Genomic DNA, 21,819 nt, shown 5'->3' with positions numbered 1-21,819 from the left:
CTTATATATTCAATCATCTTTGTATAATCCTTCAAATTACTTGGTTACTAGGGTTATGGTTTACCCCGAAATGAAATCCTAGAATGGTGTAACCTATGGGTCGCATATTTAGAATTGTGATGAAACAGGTTTTTCAGGTGATTAAGGCAAAGCAACCGTAGTGAGTCGAAAAGGGGCAAGACTTGCATTTAAACTTACAGGCAACAATGAAAAAATTCATCATACTGTAAAAAAATGCTGCAACACTAATGGGCAATTTGCACTATCATTTGTCATATACAAAGCCAAAAGAAATTTATGTCGTGACTGGGCACGAGGTGGTCCAGTTGGCACCAAATATTCAATTTTAAAATCAGGTTGGATGGAGCACGATACGTTTATTGAATGGATGAAAGAAGTATTTATACCCGAAACTGATCAAATTGGTAGTACTCATATTTTAGTATTACTTGGGCATACATCTCACATAGCTTTGGAAGCGGTATTGCTGTACAAAATACACAATATAATCTTGATTTGTCTACCAGAGCATTCTTCACATATTCTACAACCATTTGAAAGAGGTGTCTATTTTCATGTCAAACAAGCATGGAAAAAAATTCTTACATAGTATTACAAAAACTCAAAATGTAAGAGTTTAGATGCTCAAACTGCTGTACGAGAGTAGTAAATGTTTTAAACGCTTTCATGCAATAACTGGTTTCCAGTACTCTGGCTTATTTCCACTTAATAAAAACAACACAAATCATATGACATTAGCAATCACACATACGTTTAGCCTACCTTAATCAACTTTAGCAGCCTCCGCAGCACCTATACCATCTTGCTAAGACACAGCTTCATCATCTTCAACAGCTGCCACAGCACTTACTTAAACTATACACCGATTACCATCTTTCTCAACTACCCCAGCTTCAAGTTTTGATAGGTATCAAGCATGTGTTGTGCGTTGCAAAAACAGTATCGAGATAGAGTTGAAGCATTTTTTTCAAGCAAGAGTATGTATAAACTTTAATATATTTTCCTAAATATAAGTTGTGCTAAAAAAAATAACAAAAAAAAGTTAAAATTCAAAAAATTTCAATGTTTTCTCAAGTGTGCGGTTTTATCAGAATGTCGCCTAAAACCGTATAACTGCAAAACCGTACAAAAAAGTTCGTGCGGTTTTGCAGATCCATAAACAAATACACATAAAAACAGTTTAAACAAAGTTTATTCTAAAAAATAGTCTCCTTCAGCAAGAATAACTTTCTCACATCGTGAAACAAGCTGGTATATTCCGTTCTTATAAAAGTCTTCAGTTTGGTAGCTAAAAAATTGAATTAACTCATTTTCGAGATCTTCTCTATTTTGAAACTATCGATTCCTCATATGATTTTCCAGGGCTGATATCCGACAGGTGATAGTCGCTTGATGCAAGGTCTGGGGAATACGGAGGGTGAGGTAGAATCAAACATTGTAAACGTGCTAGAGTTTCCCGCGTGATTTTTGCGGTGTGCGGTCTGGTGTGTTCATGGCGGAATACAACACCTTTTCTGTTTGCCAAAGCTGCTTGCTTTTGGTAAAGAGCAACCAAAACTCTGTCCAATTGGGCTGAGTATATCTCAGCAGTAATGGTTTGTCCACTTGGTAGCAATTCATAGCGAACGATACCTGCTGTAGTCCACCATACACACAGTAAAACCTTTTGTTGGTGAATGATTGGTTTAGGAGTCATCGGTACTGAATCGTTACTGGCTAGCCAATGATATGTTCGTTTTTTGTTAGAGTACATAATTCATTTTTCGTCGCACGTCAACATTCGGTCAAAAAGTGGCACTAAATTGTGGCGGGAAAGCAATGAAGAACAAATGGTTAAGCGCTGTAGCTTGTTTGTTTCACTCAACTCATAAGGTACCCATTTGCTCAACTTCCAACGTTTTCCAAGTTGGTGCAAATGTAAACGAATAATTTCATCACTCACATTAAATCTTAAGGCAAGGTCCTGACATGTTTGACTGGAGTCCTGCTCGATTGCCAGCTTAATATCCTCGTTGTTTACGATGGATGGTCTTCCAGATCTTGATTCATCTTCAAGGTTTTCATTTCTAGAAGAAATTTTTTTAAACCACTTTTGACCCGTCGTTTTTTAAACCACTTTTGACCCGTCGTTTTTAAACCACTTTTGACTTGTTGTCGGGCTATGGTACTTTCCCCAAAAGCAGCGCATATTTTACGATAAGCTTCTGCAGCTTTGGTCCCAAGTTTGAACTCATAAAGTAAATAGGCGCGGATTATCGCATCTGACACAGCCATTCTCCACTTGAGACTTTTAAATTTAAAACGCGCTAATAAAACTTATGAAACACACTGATTGATTCTCCTTAAAAGAAGCTTTAATTTATATGCAAAATCATCCCCCCACCACAACCAGTTTTACATTAAAATACATTTCTTAAAATTAGGCAATTAGGATAAACCGCACGAGCTATTTTTGGTTGCCTAATATTTTCGATAATTTTATTGTTATTTTTTTAAAATATATTTATATTATCTCATGTAGTTTTTTATTACCTATCTTATAAAAAAAAATTTAAAAAAAATAAAAAGTTATGTAACTTTTATTGATAAGTGTGCGGTTTGACCCGGTTCTACCCTATTAAATTTACAAAAAAAAAAAAAAAAATATTCAAGTAGGTATTTTTTATTTAAACGTAATAAAAAAATTTTATTAAAAATAAATTATATAAAAATAAAAATAAAAACTTACATTTTATATAATTTATAAAGTAAATTAAAAGTTATCTATATTTTATAAGTAAATAAATTTACTTATGTTCTACATTAACTTTGAGAGGATCTTCTAAAACAGTAAAGCGAAAAAGTAAAACTTTAGATAACTAACATTTAGTGAACGGCGACATTTGGTCTATGCAGTTTCAGGTATTTTTTTTCGCTGTAAAATTATTATGCTATGTTATGTCTATGTTGCATGTTCAAAAACAAGAGCATTTTGTAGTTTGTTTTTCAAAGTTGATAAACATCTTATGCAAGATATCAAATATATCTTGCATCAGGTTATAATAATCAGATACAAGGTATCCGATTCTTGTAAACCTTGATGTTTGAGTTAAGGTTACCTAAGTAAAGCTATGGTATATAAAACATCCAAGCAAGTATTTTAAATTTTAAAATAAGTGCCACAGATGTATTGACTTGCAAAACTGGTACTTCAAGTGTTGTAGCTAGCAAAGCTGATTAGTTGTATGACTTTTTATTAAAAACTTGCGCTGGCAAATATCAAAAAGTTTGTAGAAGCATTAATTTTTAGGTAATGATGATAATTTCATTTCTGAAAATTCTTTACCATTTTGATTATATCTTGATTTTAGAAATTATTTTCATTCATAATAGTTAATATATAGTTTCATAGCCATTGTTTTTATTGATAGAATTTAAAGATATACCTTGCAAGTTTACCTTTTATTTTATTTACTAATTAGATTACTTTTATTTCATAATTTATGGAGATGGTTTAATGCAAGTGTATTACCAAATTTCAAGTTTAAAAAATTGTTTTACATATAATTATTTTTAGACTTTTATTAATTAGTTTTGATTCAGGAGTATAATTTAATTGGAGTGTCCATTTTTTGTAGCAACTTTTCCGACAATATCAATTTGACATTACGTTATTAATGTGAGAGTGTAATCTCAAGATATAATTAAAAAATGGTAAGATGAGGTATATAGACCTAGACTCATACGCTTGTTTTCTTATAAATCAAATACAAATCTAGCGCAAAATGTTTGTACCAATAAAAATCACTCGCAGAACACTTTTGATATTAATTGGTTTATTAAAATTTTACGTATAATTTTATAACTATACTATAACTGTGATTTGAAAACACGCGCAAACTGGCAATCGGGAGATTTTTGGACATAAACTAACGCTGTGGTCTCAAAAATACTAAAACCATTCAAAAAGTCAGGAGTTTAGACAAAGCTGAAACATAGCATTAAGTTGAACTCGTGTATACGCATGGGAGACTCGGAATGTGTAGACTATTTGAAAAGCATAATTGGCATAACTATTAGTTCTTTTATACAAGTTTTTTGCATAAATATTTCTATTAATTTAAAAACTAAGGAGGAAAGCGTTAACCCCAAGCCTTGCAGATTTAGGAACCGCGAATTTTTAAAGAAAGATGTTTTATTTTTGTATGGTTTTTTCCTGATTTCGATACGAACACTGCTCAATTCCTCAAGAATTTTCACGAGTCCACTTTAAACTAAGCCTTAATCCGGCGCTAGTCTAAACAGTTATGGTTTTCTAAACAACAATTTATATGAGAATGAAAAACTTTTTTAGTAAATAATTTTATCTGCGATTAATATCAGTGGCCTAACTCTCGCAAGGCCTGTGTAACTAAAACAATGTAATAAACAACTGTTCCTAGGGTCGCGTGATTTAGCTCCAAAATATATGTTTTTTTATTTTAGAAAATTTTTTATTCCGGAGAAACCACACTCGTTTACTCATATTTATACTTCCTTTTTATTTTCTTGTACTATTTCCTTAATTTATGAAGTATTTCCACACTAAACTTGTTAGAATGAAGTGTATGAGGGTTAATTGTTCACCTTTAGATTAAATTAAAGCAAGAAAAGTTACAAGTTACAAATACAGTTTATGATATTCCTCCTGAAACTATGCCATTGCTTATTTTACACTGAGCCATTCTTATATTATTTGTTTAAATTATAAAATTATAATTTCCACACTAAACTTGTTAGAATGAAATGTATGACGGTTATTTTAAGTTGCTATTTTAAGTAAAGAACAAATGTTAAAAATACAATTGACAAGAATATTTATTGTTAAGATAAGTAATCATTGCTCATTTTTGAAGTAATAAGAGAACATTTGCTAATTAATTCAATACATACAAAAATAAATAAGTTAACTTGCGGTTTTTTACTTTTATCAAGTAACTCAAATTAGGAAGAAAAAAAAAAAGGCGACCATAAAGTTCTTGAATTCAAAGCTGCTTAGTAGATTTTTTTTTTTTCGATCTGTTCAAATCTTTATTAAAATAAATAGCAAGCTGCTCAGATTTTGGAATCAATGTTATTGTTGAAAATAATGAAAACTAAAATTAGTTGACAAAAATTTTGTTTAGAACTACAACTATCATGTAATTCAAGTTCTTGTCGATGGCATCAAACATTCAAAACTTCCAAGAATATGAACTATATTCAAAATAAAAATAGTATTACAGAATATCATGGCAAAAAGTTCTTTGCAACTAATTAATATGGTAAAGGCATTAAGAAAAGTTGGAAAAAGACATCGAGCTATATATTTTTTGCTTCATTTATTAAATACCATATTTCTTTAAAGTCTTTCAACAAAGTTACTTTTGTTTTGCATGGTAAATATACTAGCGTTTGTATAACATCTTTGACTAAAGCAACCATAGAAACAACAAAAAAGTGAAGAAACAATGTCATTAACAGTTTCGTCTGAGGGTTAATAGCAGATAAAAGGACACAGCTCTCTAAAACCTCTTCAAATCATAAAATAGTTATTTGTTCTGCAGTAATTGATTTTAAAGATGGTAAATCTGCTTTAAAACTAATATAATTAAAGTTTGAAGTGTCAGTTTCACAGTTTATTCTTAACGCATTTAAGAAAGTTATAGAATGAAATGCTATTAAAAATGTTATTCATGAGCGCATGAAGAATATTCTTAGAAGGTCAAAAAAGCGTAGTCGTAAAGAGCTATTAGAAAAGAATTCCAAAATAAAGAAAAAAAAAAGTAAAGGTTTATTCAGCAGGTTCATATTAATAAAGTCATACTACTTTTGTCAGTTTATTTATTCTTTTTTTTTTCTCAGTATTTAACATTTAGCGACTTTGTTATTTTTAATATAATATTTTAGGATTATTATACACGTAAACTTTAAGGCTGAGATTTTCAGACAGAATATTTTCTAGTTTAATGGCAGAAGTTGAATCAAAAGTGATGCTTTATAATAAAAAATTGTCATGTTATGGCATTTTTTAGTTGTATTTCCAATGCAAAATTGTATCAATGAGTAAAAAAGTGAGAATATCTTTTGAACTTCCTTTTATTATGACTTAATTCAACTCCTGCATTACTATACAATGAAGAACTAGTGAAGTTTTTTTGAAGAACTAGTGAAGTCTTCAACCATTTTAGTTTTATTAGATATTTGGATTACAAAATATCATTAAAATACCATTTTTCTGGTAAAAGCCGCAGCCAAAACACTTTATTAATTACATTTTAAAATAAATCAAATTTTAAAAAATAAATTATTTTCATTTAATTATTTTTTTTCCGGATATAATGTATCTTTATGGGTATGTAACACATTGAAGATAAATTACAAATTCTATATTGTGAGTTGTTAGATCTAATAAAGACGATAAAGAAAATTGTACTGATCTATCTGTCCTAATAATTGAGATACGCCATTTTAGGAACTTGGTTCTTATTAATTTGTTGTACGCGCTGAAGGAGGGCATGTATTTCTAAAGATTATCATCCACGTATTTGACTTATTAGCATCACGTTTTTCAAGCCAGTTGTACATTGGGGTCAACAATGTGATTATATTATGCATAGTATAAAATATAACGGAATATGATCACATCTGTAAAGAATTTTCTGACTCCTTCAATTCATTTAACTGATATTTATCTAGGCCTCTGAACTCAAACTTGTCAACGTCATTCTTGGATGATCTGTAACTACATTATTTTGTGATCGTAAGTTAGAGCACAATCTAAGTTTTGAATAAGCATTACCTATTTTTTCTGAACAATTTGGTTGCGGTGGAACTCATATTGCGTTTGTAATAAACAAGAATTAAATTTAAGAACTTTTAGATTACTAACTAATGAATTCAGAGAGTACCAACTAAATAATAAATCTTATATACAGATGCAGTATTATCTGCTTTAATATAGATGCAAAATAAAAATGCTAAAATTTTAATAATTAAAGTCAGCTAGATATGATATTGACGGCGGGGATTATCATCTGTATCCGCTCTAAGTTTAACCGAATCAAGAAGTTAGTACATAGGCCTAGTCTCCCAATCTTAAATCAGAAATTGCTCTTCTTGAACATGTCAAACAGCGTGCAGCAAAAATAATATAGTTGATTAATCATTTTAGTTACAATCAAAGAGTAAAAATAATTGGCTTAACAGCACTCAAAAAATGCAGAAATTGTAGTGAACTAATACGGCAATACAAGATTGCTCAACGTTTTTAAAAAGTTGATCTTTATATTTCACAATAACAGGCTTTCTCAATAAATTCAACAAACAAATTAAGAAAAAATATTTATATGTTTAAAACCCCAAATAACTAAAGGTTTTCGATAACGTCAGCACTTTTTTACAAACTGAGTTGCAAACTATTGGAAAAGTTAACGGGAAATGTTGTTGATGCAACTTTTTAAATTATAACCTCTTTTAAACTGCTGATACAGCTATTTTAAAAACTATCTTTAAAGTTATTCCTATCGTAAACATAGAAAAGCCTAATGTTGTTTTCATTATTAATATGATACATTTTATGAGTAAGTTTTATTGAATACTGTAACAAATAAAATTTTAAAAATAAATAACATAAATTCTCTACTTAACTACCATTATTTAATTGCCATGTAAACACAATTATTGATCTTATCTTTACTAATAAAAATCTGAATAACTTTTTTTGTAAAAAAAGCTCACATTTTTTATTAAATCAAAAAACTATCTTGTATAGAAAGTTCTTGGATTAATAACCCATTTTAAATGAAAATCTTCGGACAAATCGGAACTTCATTCTTTGATAAAATATCTGGAGCGTTTAGGAACCCCGCGGATAAGGTTAACCCTGAATTTAAGGTATTACGCCATGAAGAAAAAAAGCAAAAAAAAAAAGAAGATTTTTCTTAGTTTTATAAATTATTTTTCCTTTAATTTAAATTTTCTGCAAAAACTTTAACTTATTTTTTTAACAGATAGCTTAACTTATTCTGAATTAAGCCCCACTATCATATAAAACACCCTAGCAACCTTATCGCAATTTTGTTTATTGTCAAGATGTTAAATAAACAAAATTTATCTAGACAAACTAAAAAAAAAAATAGTATAGAAGTCATCCAAATAAAAGTTACTGTTCAGTCTTTAACTTCTTTATCTTTACTGCTCTATCTAGTTCTAGTGCTAAGAAACTAGTTACTGTTAATAGTACTGAAAGTAGTCATGATAAGCAAATTAGTTATTCTTTTATTTTTATGAATTTTCTCTGTTAAAGAATTTGATTTAAGAAACAGTCTGTCAGTTATGTTATTCTTCTTTTATAATTGAAGATAAAAAAAGTTACAAAATGGTTTTTTTTTCTTTTATTCGACATGCTTTGCTCAGCCTGTGACTGTTCAACGTGTACTCACACTTCACCAAAAATTTTATCTAAAACTCAAACAGAAAAAAGTAGGAAAAAAACTTTTGAAGAAAATATGCGTGCAATTATTGGTTTTTGAGAAATTGGTTGTGAATTTAGTTCTATGAAATATTTTTCTTTGTGCATGATTTAACACAGACTTAAATGATTTGACACAGAACAGGTTTTAAATTAAACAGAATTTAACTTAAATGATTTGACACAGAACAGGTTTTAAACAGTTTGCCAAAATGTTATGTTAGCTTACAAAGAAGTTGCAAATTAAAGTATAAATCAAGCTACTTCTGAGATTTAAAATGATAAAGATGCCAATTAACCATTAAAAACACGTGTTTTAGTTCATGGTTCTTGGAAAAAATATAGGCATGCATTAATGAAAGGGATTGTTACTGCTTTATCCGGCGGTAAGTGCATAGATGTCCAAATGTTTATTAGTTATGTCCAAATATTGCAAAGGTTATAAAATGTGGGAAAAGAGAAAATACTTGCATAAGTGTTATTTTTGGAAAGAAGGAAATGATTGTTCCATTAACCATAAAAAATCTTCTGGAGAAATGGAATTTATTGGTGCAGTGAATATTTTCAAAAACCTCTGTATAAAAGAATAACTTGATTTATATGCGATTTCTTGATGATGGAAATACATCATTTTTCAGTGATATTTTTTCTGTGATTAATTATCATTAGTTTTAAGTGATATCGAAAAACTCTAATGTGTTGGTGACGTCCAGAAAAAATTAGATACACGGTTACGTAATTTTTTAAGGAAATACAAAAGGAGGAAAACACCTATTTTTGGCAAACGAAAGTTGACAGACTAAAAAAATCAATGCAAAATTTCTATAGAATAACTAATAGATATAATAAAGGATATTTGTACCAAATGAAAAAAGCTGTTTATGCTATACTCATTCATTTTACTAGCTTTCCGGATAATGAGTATCTACCCCAATTTTGCCCTAGAAATACAACTGAAACATAGTGTAAATACTGGAATACTAACAAGAAAAATATTAATTCATCTGTTTAAATTCCACAATGGATTAAGACTTTGATTCTTCCTAATGTTCAAGATCTACAAGTTGATGAATTGCTTAAAAATGCCTGCATGGTGAAACTGAGAATAGATATGAGGCATTTAACTCTGTAAAATGGTTTTTTTTCCAAAAAAAATTTTATTTAACGTAATCTATGATGCTGAACAGAATAAGAAAAATTTTTTGAGGTAAGTGGTGGTTTTAGCAGTTTTAAAACTTCAAAATCATTTTTTGTTTTTTGTTTCTTGCCTTTTTTTAAATGATTTTTTTGAATTTCCGTGCATTTTGCAAAAAAATTGAAAATACGATAACTGGAGTAAAATTAAAGGTTAGGAGCAGGAATTTTCAGGAAATGCTTATTTACTATTGATGCTGCAGTTGAACCTTTTTTTTCTTGAATTTAGACATATAAAAAGTTATTACTATAATTTTACAGAGAAAGTTTTAATTTTTTTAGCAAATTTGTAATAAAATAGTAATTTTTATAAATTTAAAAAACGCATGAGTTAAATGGTGTATGTGTTAAATGGTGTGTATATTTTATCGTTGTTTTAATTTTCAATCCATAAATCTATCACTAAATCAAAATATGTTTTGAAATACGGTCTTTTTTGTTCTTATTCTGCCATTATGGATTTATAATACGTTTCCAAATATATATTTTTAAATGAAAATTATTATAACAAATTTTTATCGAAGGGAAATATTTTATATAATATTTCACATTTTTTTCTGATGTACCACCTAACGGTTTTTAATTCATACTTTTTTATTTTTGGAAACCAAAAATTCTTTAGAATATTTTTAAAAAAGCATGTCAAAATTTAAAAAAAAGTTGCAACTTTTACTACATTTTAAAGGGTTTCTATTTTGTTTCCTTCTTATACTCTAAAAAAAAAAAGAGAAAAAGATGCGATGGAAAGCTAAAGATATTCCTGACAAAAACAAAGTGGACTCAATCATTTGGTCTATTGCAAGAAACCAATGCCAATCTCAAAGAGATCTTGCGAAAATGTTCAAATACAGTTGTTTTCTTCTCAAAAAAGCACTCGAAAGCAAGGTTTTGTAGGCTTACGTCAAAAAAAAAAATTCCGAAGCAATCAATCGATGGAGAATTAAAATCAATTCGCCGTGAAAAGAAGCTTTTTAAACTTTTTAACCAAGAAAACTTATGGATTTTTGTGTACAACAAAACGTACTACAAAATAGATTTTTCACATTTGCCTGGCCATAAGTATTATTATCATTCAAAACTATCTATGCAAACAAAAATTCGGTGTATTCAGACTAAAAAGTTCGCTTCGAAGGTCCTCTTGTGGCTATCAACTTGCTCTTATGGCCCAAAGAGTGCCCCGTTTGCTATCCAAAAAACTTTAACTTTTAGTTTGTATATAACTAAATGTCTTCAGTAACATTTTTTTTATTAACAAACTCAGCAACAATCAATTACATCAAGAAGACAGTACATTGGTACAACCGAAATGGCATCTAAATTGTTGCAAGAGATGCAAACCCTACAAGGGGTTCGCATCTTTTCAAGAGCAGCGTGATCTCGAGAGTTACTGGATAATTGTAAAAATGTCTTGTTAAAAAGTTATAAATCGACAAAAAATTTCAGCTAAGAATTGCTGCATCAAGAAAGTTCATTGATAGCAAGATCCAAACCATGACGTAACCTATTCCCGAAAAATTTCGATTAGGGAAGACCGGGGCTAGTTGGCTGCAGGGGTAAGTACTGTGTTTATCTTCAAAGCCTTTCATAAGAAAGTAACAAAAATTACACAAGACCTCCCTAACTGACCATTTCATCATTAACTAGAGTATTGTCAGGATCCGCGCGTGCGCATGAGAGATATTAAGATTTATGCGATTTTTGGACAAAACATTTTGGCGTAACATTTGGAACATCACTTCCTTTTTACTTTACAAAGAACATAGTAAGTCCTATGAAAATAAAATTATTGTAAAAGTTCCAGGCACAATTGGTTTACTATACCCAGTCAGACTTTTTTTCAATGTTGCCGTTTTTCAGAATCTATAAACTGTTTATTGAAAAAAAGGCTTTCGGGGTATGTTGGCAAAATCTCCACGGGGTAAGTTAGCTCAAAGCATTTACTATGGAAAAATAAAATGTGTTTTTATAAAATTAATTTTTTTTTTCTAATTTTTAACAATATTGAAAAAATTTATTGTTACAAAAAAATTTAAAAGAAATTTTTTTTAGGTTTTTTTTTCAAAGTTAAAAAGTTGGCTACTGTTTTGGCTGTTATACGGACTAATATTTGGTACCAGCTAAAAGTAATATTAAATTTTGGAATAGAATTGTTGCCAAAATTATTAGTGAAAAAGTTTCTATTAATTTTGCACTTAATAGTACATTAATAATCATTTTTATTGTTTGCGCCAACTTACCCCGTTGTTTTTTTTTTTTTTTTGAGGGCCCAGAAAGGCCCCAAGAATTTTTTTTTGTAAATGAATGCAAATTTTATAAGTTACCTAAATTCATACTTTTTAAGACTACACTTTGATATTTTCAAAAGAATGTACTGTCAGGGCTACAGCGCTCATAGAGTAAAAACCGAGCCAACTAGCCCCGGTCTCCCTTTCTAAATGACCTCTAAAATCTGTACGAGCTGATTAAAATCTTTAAATGATACAATTAGTCTCGTTATGAAAAAATTTGAAATTAGTTTGTTGGATATTTTTTGTATATCCGGCCGGAAAGTACTGAGCCCAACCAATATAGGTATGAAAAATATAATTTTAAAATAAAACACGAGCACTCACAAATTATATATATATATATATATATATATATATATATATATATATACATATATATATATATATATATATATATATATATATATATATATATATATATATATATATATATATATATATATATATATATATATATATATATACATATATATATATATATATATATATATATATATATATATATATATATATATATATATATATATATATATATATATATATATATATATATATATATTACGTATATACTACTTAAAATGTTACACAAACTTAAAGGCAAACTTCAAAAAAAAGTTAAAAACTGAAAAGGTATTAACAAATGCATACCTGGTCGATTACAAATTGACAAGCATATATGTATCCTTGGTTGTCACATTTTTCAGTCATTATTTTTAAATTATGCAAAGATGTTTTAGAGTATTCGTTATCAAAAATGTCCAGAGATTTAAAAGCTTTTAATTCTTGATCACATCTTAAACGCAAATTTTGAACCAATGCCTCACTTAAGTTACTTACTTTTATCAATGGTTCAACATCTTTAAAAATATGAAGCTCTTTAAATTTCTCAATATGAGAAACATAGTACTCTAGCTCATCACTCGAGAGTTTGCTTTGATTGTCTAGACATCTGTTAAGTCTTTCTTTTGTATCTTCGTAACGTCTCTCAATATGAGTGTTTACAAAATCAATAGACTCCTTCAAAATTTGCTTTACCTCATTTAACTTTAAAGTATCACTCAAAAATATAAGTTCACCAATTTTATATTTTATCAGATTATAGTTGTTGGTTTTAGCGGCGCATATTATTGCAGACTTATTGTATTCGGATTGCATGTACACCGCACTTTTTGATTGTTCGGCCATTGTGTACCTAAACACTCTTTTAGGATCATCAATGCAATGTGTATTGATAATCTTACTTAAAACATCTAACGGATTATTTTTAATGAGATCTAATGATTTTCCATTTTTTTTAGTTTTTTTCAACATATCTTCAAAAATAGCTTTAAATGTTTCGTCGTTAGGCTCAGACATACTTTTCTCAATGCTCGTGTATATGTTGAGAAGACTTGTGTAAATGTTGATTTCCGGATACTTAGTAAATAAATAAGAAAATGTAGACAAATATTCTTCAATATTTATTACCATATCCTGAATCATTCGTGTCATCGCGCGAATACCTTCACCTCGACCGCCTTGGTTTTCATAATTCATTAAAATGACTGGTCGAACGCTTTTGCAACGACTTATTCCTTCAACAATACTAACACTATTGGCTATATCCACTTCAGGACCAGCAGTGTCACCAAAACCGGGTGAATCACATAATATTATAAACTTATCCGCATATGCGCCTAAATCTTTTAAGTTGATTTGTATTGGATTTATGTATCTTGTTTCCGATTCAGCGCGACAACTTATAACAAATTTAGATAAAACATCCGGAAATGGTTCTGCTGCTGTAATATGATTAAGAAACTCGCCAGGTTTAATTTCTACTTTTTGTTCAACCATTTTAGAACCGGATAAAAAATGAATAGTGGCTGTTTTACCAGATCCCGTCATTCCTAATAAAAGTATTATGTCCTGATTTTCTATCAGATTATAATTTTCATTAGCTTTTTCTAATAGATGGGTTATTTCTGTGATGTCCAAAGGTTGGATTTTCTTTAACAATGATTCAAAACCTTGGAGTGCTGAATTAAAACATCCCTTTTTAGTTAGATTTATGGCTGTTTTAAAGTTTTCTTTTGTTTCATGGTTAAAATTGAGTCCCTCAATAGCAAATCTCTCATTTAAAGAAAATATGTGAATGTCAAAATCTATTGGTTCCTCTTCTTTCTTTAATAGATGGGTAATATTGTTGTCAGGTAAATCTTTCAAACGAATTAAATAAATTAAATTTAAAACAGATTTCTCGAGACAATTGGGCATTAACATTAATCTTTCTTTTTGTTTTTTTAATTTGTTTATAATTTTGTCAGAAAATTCTTCATGACGCTGTTTAGAGTTGATAGAGGTTTCTGTGCCAGAATATATTCCGCAATCTTTTTTAAAAAGATCTCGATCATGAGGCATGTCATTTATTAGGCTTTTTAACCTTTCAAGCATTTCTATTGGAGTATTGCCTTCAAAGTTTTTTACAACTTCTAAACAGGACAATATTACTTTGTTTAGCAAAGACAATTTAAGCTCTTCATTAATTTGGACCGGTTTCCAAAGCTTTTCTAAAAATGTTCTAATGTTTTTTACATCTTCAATATCAGTTAAGCTAAGTGAATTGTTTATCATATCATATATGCTTTGGTCTTCAATACAAAACGCATAACTCTTTACAATATTTGATAATATTTCATTAATTTGCTCTTGTAAATGTAGGTGAAGGTTATTTGGCACATTCATTACTCGAAGTTGATTCACAATAAATTTTTTAAAACTAACCTGGATATTTGAATCTTGATTGTAATTAAATTTGGTGTTGCTAGGTAAAAGCTCCTCAACAGATGACTCCAACTTTTTAAATATTTTAGGTGGAATTTCATCTTTGAGTTTATACAATCCTTTTATTCCTTCCTCAAGTATTGCATTTAACAAAACACCATTTGTATCATTAAATTCTGACAACTCAATGACTGATTTTAAAGACTCGCTGAATGTCTTTTCTTCATTATCATTAGCTATACCTAAAAATAACTTAAATCTTAAAATGCATGCGCGCATACGCTTACTCATACATACTTACACCTATATGTAATTGTGTATTTGTAAACATAAATAAATATCTTAAATTAAATTTAAAAAGTATAAGTATAGTATTTGAACTTACAACAGCTATTGCTTTCTAGCAACTCTTTAATTGATAACTCTAAACTATTATAAACTCTTGGTGCAATATCATCCCTCATTTGATATAACGCGTTAATTCCATTTTTGCATACTGAATTGAGTAGTTTATCATTACCATCAACAAATTTGTTTAAAACAAAAATTGATTTTAAAGAATTGCGAATATCATGATTAGCGTTAGCCGCACCTAGATATAATTCAAAACATTGTAAATACTAATTTAAAAAAACTATATTCATTATTTGAAAGAAAGAAAACTGAAAAATAATTTTAAATTGAATGATATAAACTTATTACAAAACAATGCTGTTTTTTGATATAATATAATGTCAGAAAAAGTATAAAGTTGCACAGTGGTTTATATGGTGAACATGAGTAAAATATTTTATGTTTTGAGATTTAAAATTAACTTTTGTATACTTAAATAGTAAGCAGATTTAAGTTAAAAGTAAAGGAAAATTTTGGTCTATTTAATAAGTTACGGCAACCCAAAGTTAAACAATTTGGAAGAAAAAAAACACAGCAGAGTTTTTGATTATACTCGTAAAAAAGTGATGAAAAAAAACTTTTTGATCCTAAAACTTGGAAAATTATTATTAAGAGATAAAGTGCCAACATAAAAATAAATTTTTCTGGCTAATGATAGCAATAATAATAGTATTTGAAAAAGAAAATTGAATAAATCGAATAATTTTCATAAAAGTGATATAAAAACTGTGAATTTTTGAGCATGATTTTGCTAAACATTAAAGTCACTATTTCAAAAACCACTAATAGCGCCATAGTAAACCTTATATGATTTTTAAACTAAAAAATAAAAGCTTCTATTTTCTGCAATGCATAAGGTGGCCCCATTAACGGTTTATAAAAAATATGAGTTTTTAAGTTGCCATCTTGAGGTAATGTTTTAGAATTTGGTTTTGAAAAATTAACAAATACACGTGTTACAAAAACAATTTATTTATAAATAAAAAGATTGTTTGAAATATCGTCAGTTAATGATTTTCTGCGCTTACATGAGCGTTTAGAATGCCCTCTATTTGAACAGTTTTTGAAAAACAGCCGCCTTTTGCTCTGTTTTTCTGCAACTAATGGGTCAGACCCCAGCCAAAGTCTTTTGAAGCAATCTTTTATATTGACCAGTTAATTAATTTTTTTTGATAGTTTTTCCCTGAAGTATCTGAGACGCTTACTTTTAGTTTCCGTTCCTTCTTCACTCCAAGATTTCAAACCGTAAGAATCATTAATTTCTAACAACACCCACCTATGAGCAAGAATTTTGCGCAGCATTGAAATTATACTTATCCAATAAAATTCTTGTGGAAGCAAGATTTTTAGCTCCTGAAACATTTGTTTGTATAGCTCAATATTAACTTTTTTTCCAGCTGACATTGCTCTTAGAAATGTGGAAAGAAGCAAGCCACACTTTTCAACTAGTTTGCAATCTGTTTGCCTTGATAGGTGATCACTAATTACCTGTTGAAGTACATTGTTGTGTAATAGTTTTCTCGCAACATTTCCAGTTGTTGTATTCCCACCTTGTCGAGTGGATTCTTCAAAAACCCATTTTATTCCGGTTTTAACTCGGATAATTTCTTCACTTTTTCTTTTCTCAGCAATGTTGTTATTTTGTTTTTTCTTAGATTCTTTTCAAGTAGAGAGACTTGCCGCCATGTGGACAACTACCTTCATAAAATGATCAAAACTCCTGAGTAAATCATGTAACACCTGAAAAGATCTAACATTTGAACATGCAATCGGACTTGTAATTTGACCGTATTAAATGTCGTGTTCCCTTTTTTTTCAAAATAGTCCCTTCCTCTTTTACTTAGTCAAGAAATATTTGTTTCATGGACTTAACATCCCTGTTAATGATGAAAACTCTTAACTCTCTTAATGATGAAATCTTAAACTGTTTGTATACTTTGACATTGTTCTTTTAAAAGGTCGCAAAGATCACAATACGAACCTTCAAGACCTTGATAAAGATTTGAAGCCTCTCTGCCCAAAATATGAGTGACAATGTTTACTTTAACATGGTATTATTTTTCATTGTATTTAACAATAATTTTATCATCCCTCATAATATGTATGTCTTTATTAAATAAAAAGATTGTCTATTTTCATTTAACTCTTTCCCTATTTGAATCATGAGTGACCTTTGAGTACACTATGAATTAGTGTAATGCTGTTTGCAAAATGTAATACTTTCATGATCTATTATTTAAAGTGTTTACATTACACTATAATTTATTGTGGTTGAGTATTTATTAGTTATTGCAGGCTTTTTTAAAAAATTCAGTGGATAAGGGTTGACAATTGGCTTAAAAACATTTTAACTATTAACTTAAGTAATGATCCTAAAATATTTTTATAGCTGGATTTTTATAGTCTCTTTTTTGGTGTCCTACAGTTAATAAATGATTTTTTTAAATCATGAAGCGTAAAAACATATATATAACGGATATGTCTAAACTAACTGAAGTAAAAAAATGTATTACGACTTTATATAAGAACTCTGAAATATTTTTTGTTGCATGCTTTAAAGCGCTCTTTCAGTGTCCTTGAGTTATAATGCAATCATGATGATGAGCATGGGCGTATTTTTAATTGATAAAGCATGAAATGTAATCCTAAAACATAAATTTTGGCCAAGTATACCAATCTGAAAATAAATCATAACTGAATTTTTTAGGTTTTTAACGTTTGTTATTTTGGCGTTCTAGAGTTATGGTATGCCCTCAGGAGTAACTTTTACTGATTGAGCTTCAAAAACTAAAAAAGCTAAAAACATACATCATAACCATAATTTAATTTGCATCGCCGCATATAGAGATTTTTCCTAAGTATAGTCAAATGTCAAAAAGTGGAAAATAAACCACTGTAAGCTGGAAACCGGCATAACTGCTGTTTAAAAAAAAGGTAAATATATATTAGTGGTTTGGTGGTGACCAGCACTTACTTCTCACTTATCATAAATAACAGGTAAAAAGGCATTTCTCGTAAAAGAAAGATGAATGAGGTAGGAGGACTTGCGTTTGTGGTTATTTTCATTGTTGCGGAAACATTTGTAGTTTTGCATTAAAATTTTACTAATTCTTTATTGGTTTGACCAGGAAAAAACTTTGGTAAATATTTAGTAGATAAAAACCTCCATAAGAACCAAAAATTTATAAAATTGAGCGATTTTGTAAAGAAAGGAAAACTCCACCTAATAAGTGCATGAAAAGTATTTTGTACTTTTTTACCCCAAAAATTTAAAAGCAACTATTAATACTCAAATCTATTATAAGAATTATTTACAACAAATTTTAAAACAAAGGCATCAACTTTTAAAGAAATATCTTAGCAAAGTAATAAAAATCTAGCATTTAAATTAACTGTAAAAGCATATTTGACTCGCATTTGGGTAGTTCATTCTTATACAATAAGTTAAAATATAAATCAATAACATAAAACAACAACAAAAAAATTACTTATATAATAATTTTTTTTTGTCATAATTATTTTTAGACATATACATAGTTTATATTAAAATAAAATTTTTAGACACACACATAGTTTATATTAAAATAAAACTATGTGTGTTAAACAAAGGTTATGGTTTTAACAGTTTTTTTGAACAAAAAATTGAAATTGGTTAGCTATTATAGATATTGAAAATATGATAAATTAAAAGTACTGTTAAGATTGAAAACAGTTTCAACTTTTATTTTAAAGTTTTAAAAATACTGGTTTCTTACCAGAGATATAATTTTCAGAATTCAAATTTTGAAAAAAGGTTTTTTATAAAAACATTTCTACTGAGCTTCAAACAAGTTCTGAATTATTTTGAATCATAAAAAGCAATAAAATGAAAGTATGTGACATAACAGATGTTAAAAATAGATTTAAAAAAACATTCTTATTTATCTAAAGCTATTGTTACTTTTAATAGTTGCACAACCACACTATTTTGAATGTTAAGAAATGTGTTAGATCAACAAACTTTTTTTGGACTTCTGTAGGCCTTTGTGGTAGAATATTCAAATTTTGTTAGACTTGAAGTAAAAAATCCTGAAGGTAAAGAATACAAAACATTTTAGGAGTTTGGATACATAATAATGTACAGTATTTTTTTGAAGTTTATAATATGCAATAAATTAAATATATGGTTTTTAATAGAGATCAGTATTTAAAAATTATTAAAGAAGATATATTAAATAAAAGGGGTTTGTCATTTATTGAAATTTAGTATTTGATGCAATAAGTTAAGTAAAAATTAGTTTTATTTGAGTTAAAATTCACTAACTACTGTAAGCCTCAACCCGAATAGTAAAGCATACCTGGCAATAGTAATTACAAGTGGAACAAAAATGTGAAATTCAAATTTAGTTTATGATAGATATACAAACCGATGTGTGGCGCTCATGTGGGACAAAGGACAACGACGAACAACTTTCATTGCTTTTTGTTTTTGCTTTTCTAATATGAATAAATTTTATGATTATATTTTGTGATTATGTTTTATGATTATATTTTATGATTATATTTTATGATTATATTTTATGATTATATTTTATAGTTATATTTTATGATTATATATTATGTCTAAATTTGAATTTTATATTAAACATTTTCAGCTAGTTTTTGAAGGCTTTTCAAAAATGCCAAATAAAAAGGTTAAAATGGTCGTCACTGCTTTTTGCACATAATTCATCTAGATATGGTAATATATAGAACAAATATATAGAACGAATGTATAGAACGAATGTATAGAACGAATGTATAGAACGAATGTATAAAAAGAATGTATAGAACGAATGTATAGAACAAGTGTATAGAATGAATTTATAGAACGAATATAGAGAACGAATGTATAGAATGAATGTATAGAACGAATGTATAGAATGAATCTATAGAACGAATACAGAACGAATAAGTTATAAAGTTATAAAAATGTTATTTAGGTATTTATACAGTTGTAAAAAAAATATAAATTCGAAAAAAAAAATTATCCTGTATATTTTTTGAACTAACATGTGGCTATGTATATGTCATGGCTATGTATATGTCAACTAACATGTGGCTATGTATATGTATTGCAAAAGAATAAATATACGCATGACATAAGAATAAAAATACGTATATATTACTTAAGGTATAGCGTTGTTTATGTATTTTTTTTAACAGACGAAACTTTTCTGTAACAGTATAGTGTAGCGATCGTTAATTTTCAAACTTTAAAATCATAATATAAAAATTTAACAAAAAACTTGAAGATCTTGTTGTTAAAAATTTAAATTGTTACAATTTCTTTATCACCATCAGAATTTTAGACACTATTTAACGTAATGTTCGGAAAAATTGGAGTTTCTGAACTCCTCAAACTCGTTTATCATTATGTCACCGGGACAAAACTCTTTCAAAACCTGGAAGATTGAAAATGTACTTTGAAACCTGGAAGTATCAAAATGTACTTTGACGATTGAAAATACTTAAAAGTTTACTCAAAGGATACTAATTTTCAGTTAAACAATTTATATTTAGAATGTTTTCAGTTTCTTCTTAAAAAACATATAGTTTTTGTAACATCCTATAAATAATTTGTGTTTGTTCAAAAAAAAATATTTTAATAAAAACTTTTTTGGTTAAAAGTATATTCTAAAAAACTAAAATGTTATAAGAAAATAGAGTTTATCAACGAGAGCATAAGTGCAAAATGACATAAGTACGCCATAAGAACTTACAAACATTGGCATAAGTGCAAATTGGCAAAAGCGGAAAGTGTCATAAGTGAGAACCAGCTGCAAAAATTGTTACAAGTGCAAACGGCCATATGTGCAAACTGGCATAAGTGGGCTAAAAGAATTAGCAAATATCGCCATGATGCTTCGCATATTTCCCAGTTTTTGCAAGACTTCGCACTTATTAAATTCGCGCTCATTCAACCTTCCGACATCGACTCCTTACAAATAATTATTTTTTATGAGATAGTTGTTGTTGCTTCCTTTTTATAATCTTTTTTTTCACTTGATATAAACTGGTATTATAGTTTATCCTCCTCCGGCTAATTGCCATAAAAAGGCCACATTACCAAGGCCCGCACAGTCTGGTTCAGCTCCAAAAGGAGCGTCATAATCCGCTCTACGGAACGAGAGTAAGGTGAGTTTGAAAACACGAAGAATTGTGTTAAATCGATGGCATAGAGAAAGCGGACAGGATTGCACACAATATTAGAAGGTGCAATACGTACTGTTAATTAGGTCACCTAATTAATGTACGCCGATAAAGTGTTGATCGGAGTTCACTTGATATGAACTGGTGTAGTAGTTTATACTCCTCCGGCTATTTGCCATACAGAGGCTACATTACCAAGGCCCGCAAAGACAAGTTTATCTCCTAAAGGAGCGTCATATTCCGCTCTACGGACCGAGAGTAAGGTGAGTTTGGGAAGAACGAAGATATGTTAGAGTGAAAGACAGAAGTAATCAAGTTAGAAAGATAGTATAGACAAAGTGGGCAGGATTGCACACGATGTTAGAAGGTGCAATGCGTACTGTTAATTAGGTCACCTAATTAATATACGCCAATAAAGACTTGATTGAAGTTCACTTGATATTGTATTGTAGTTTATTCTCCTCGGGCGTTTAACGTGCAGAGGTATTAACAATGTTACAGTAGTAAATAAATAAAGTT

The 21,819-nt window shown here is 28.9% G+C and overlaps 1 protein-coding gene across 2 annotated transcripts in view; it reads right to left on the bottom strand.

Annotated features, from left to right (window-relative positions):
* The window catches only part of LOC136085801 (uncharacterized), a 145,299-nt gene that overhangs the window by 100,718 nt on the left and 22,762 nt on the right, over window positions 1-21,819 (bottom strand). For both annotated transcript variants that reach the window (XM_065807271.1, XM_065807270.1), the window contains exons 3-4: window positions 15,122-15,328; window positions 12,622-14,978 (exon numbers count right to left, since the gene is read on the bottom strand). In XM_065807271.1, coding sequence (XP_065663343.1) covers window positions 12,622-14,978; window positions 15,122-15,328 — 2,564 coding nt within the window. The remainder of the gene's footprint in view (window positions 1-12,621; window positions 14,979-15,121; window positions 15,329-21,819) is intronic.

Source organism: Hydra vulgaris, chromosome 10, assembly GCF_038396675.1.
Source record: "Hydra vulgaris chromosome 10, alternate assembly HydraT2T_AEP".
NCBI lineage: Eukaryota > Metazoa > Cnidaria > Hydrozoa > Anthoathecata > Hydridae > Hydra > Hydra vulgaris.
The sequence above is the reverse complement of the archived record's forward strand: the minus strand, read 5'-3'. Positions and strand labels throughout refer to the sequence as shown.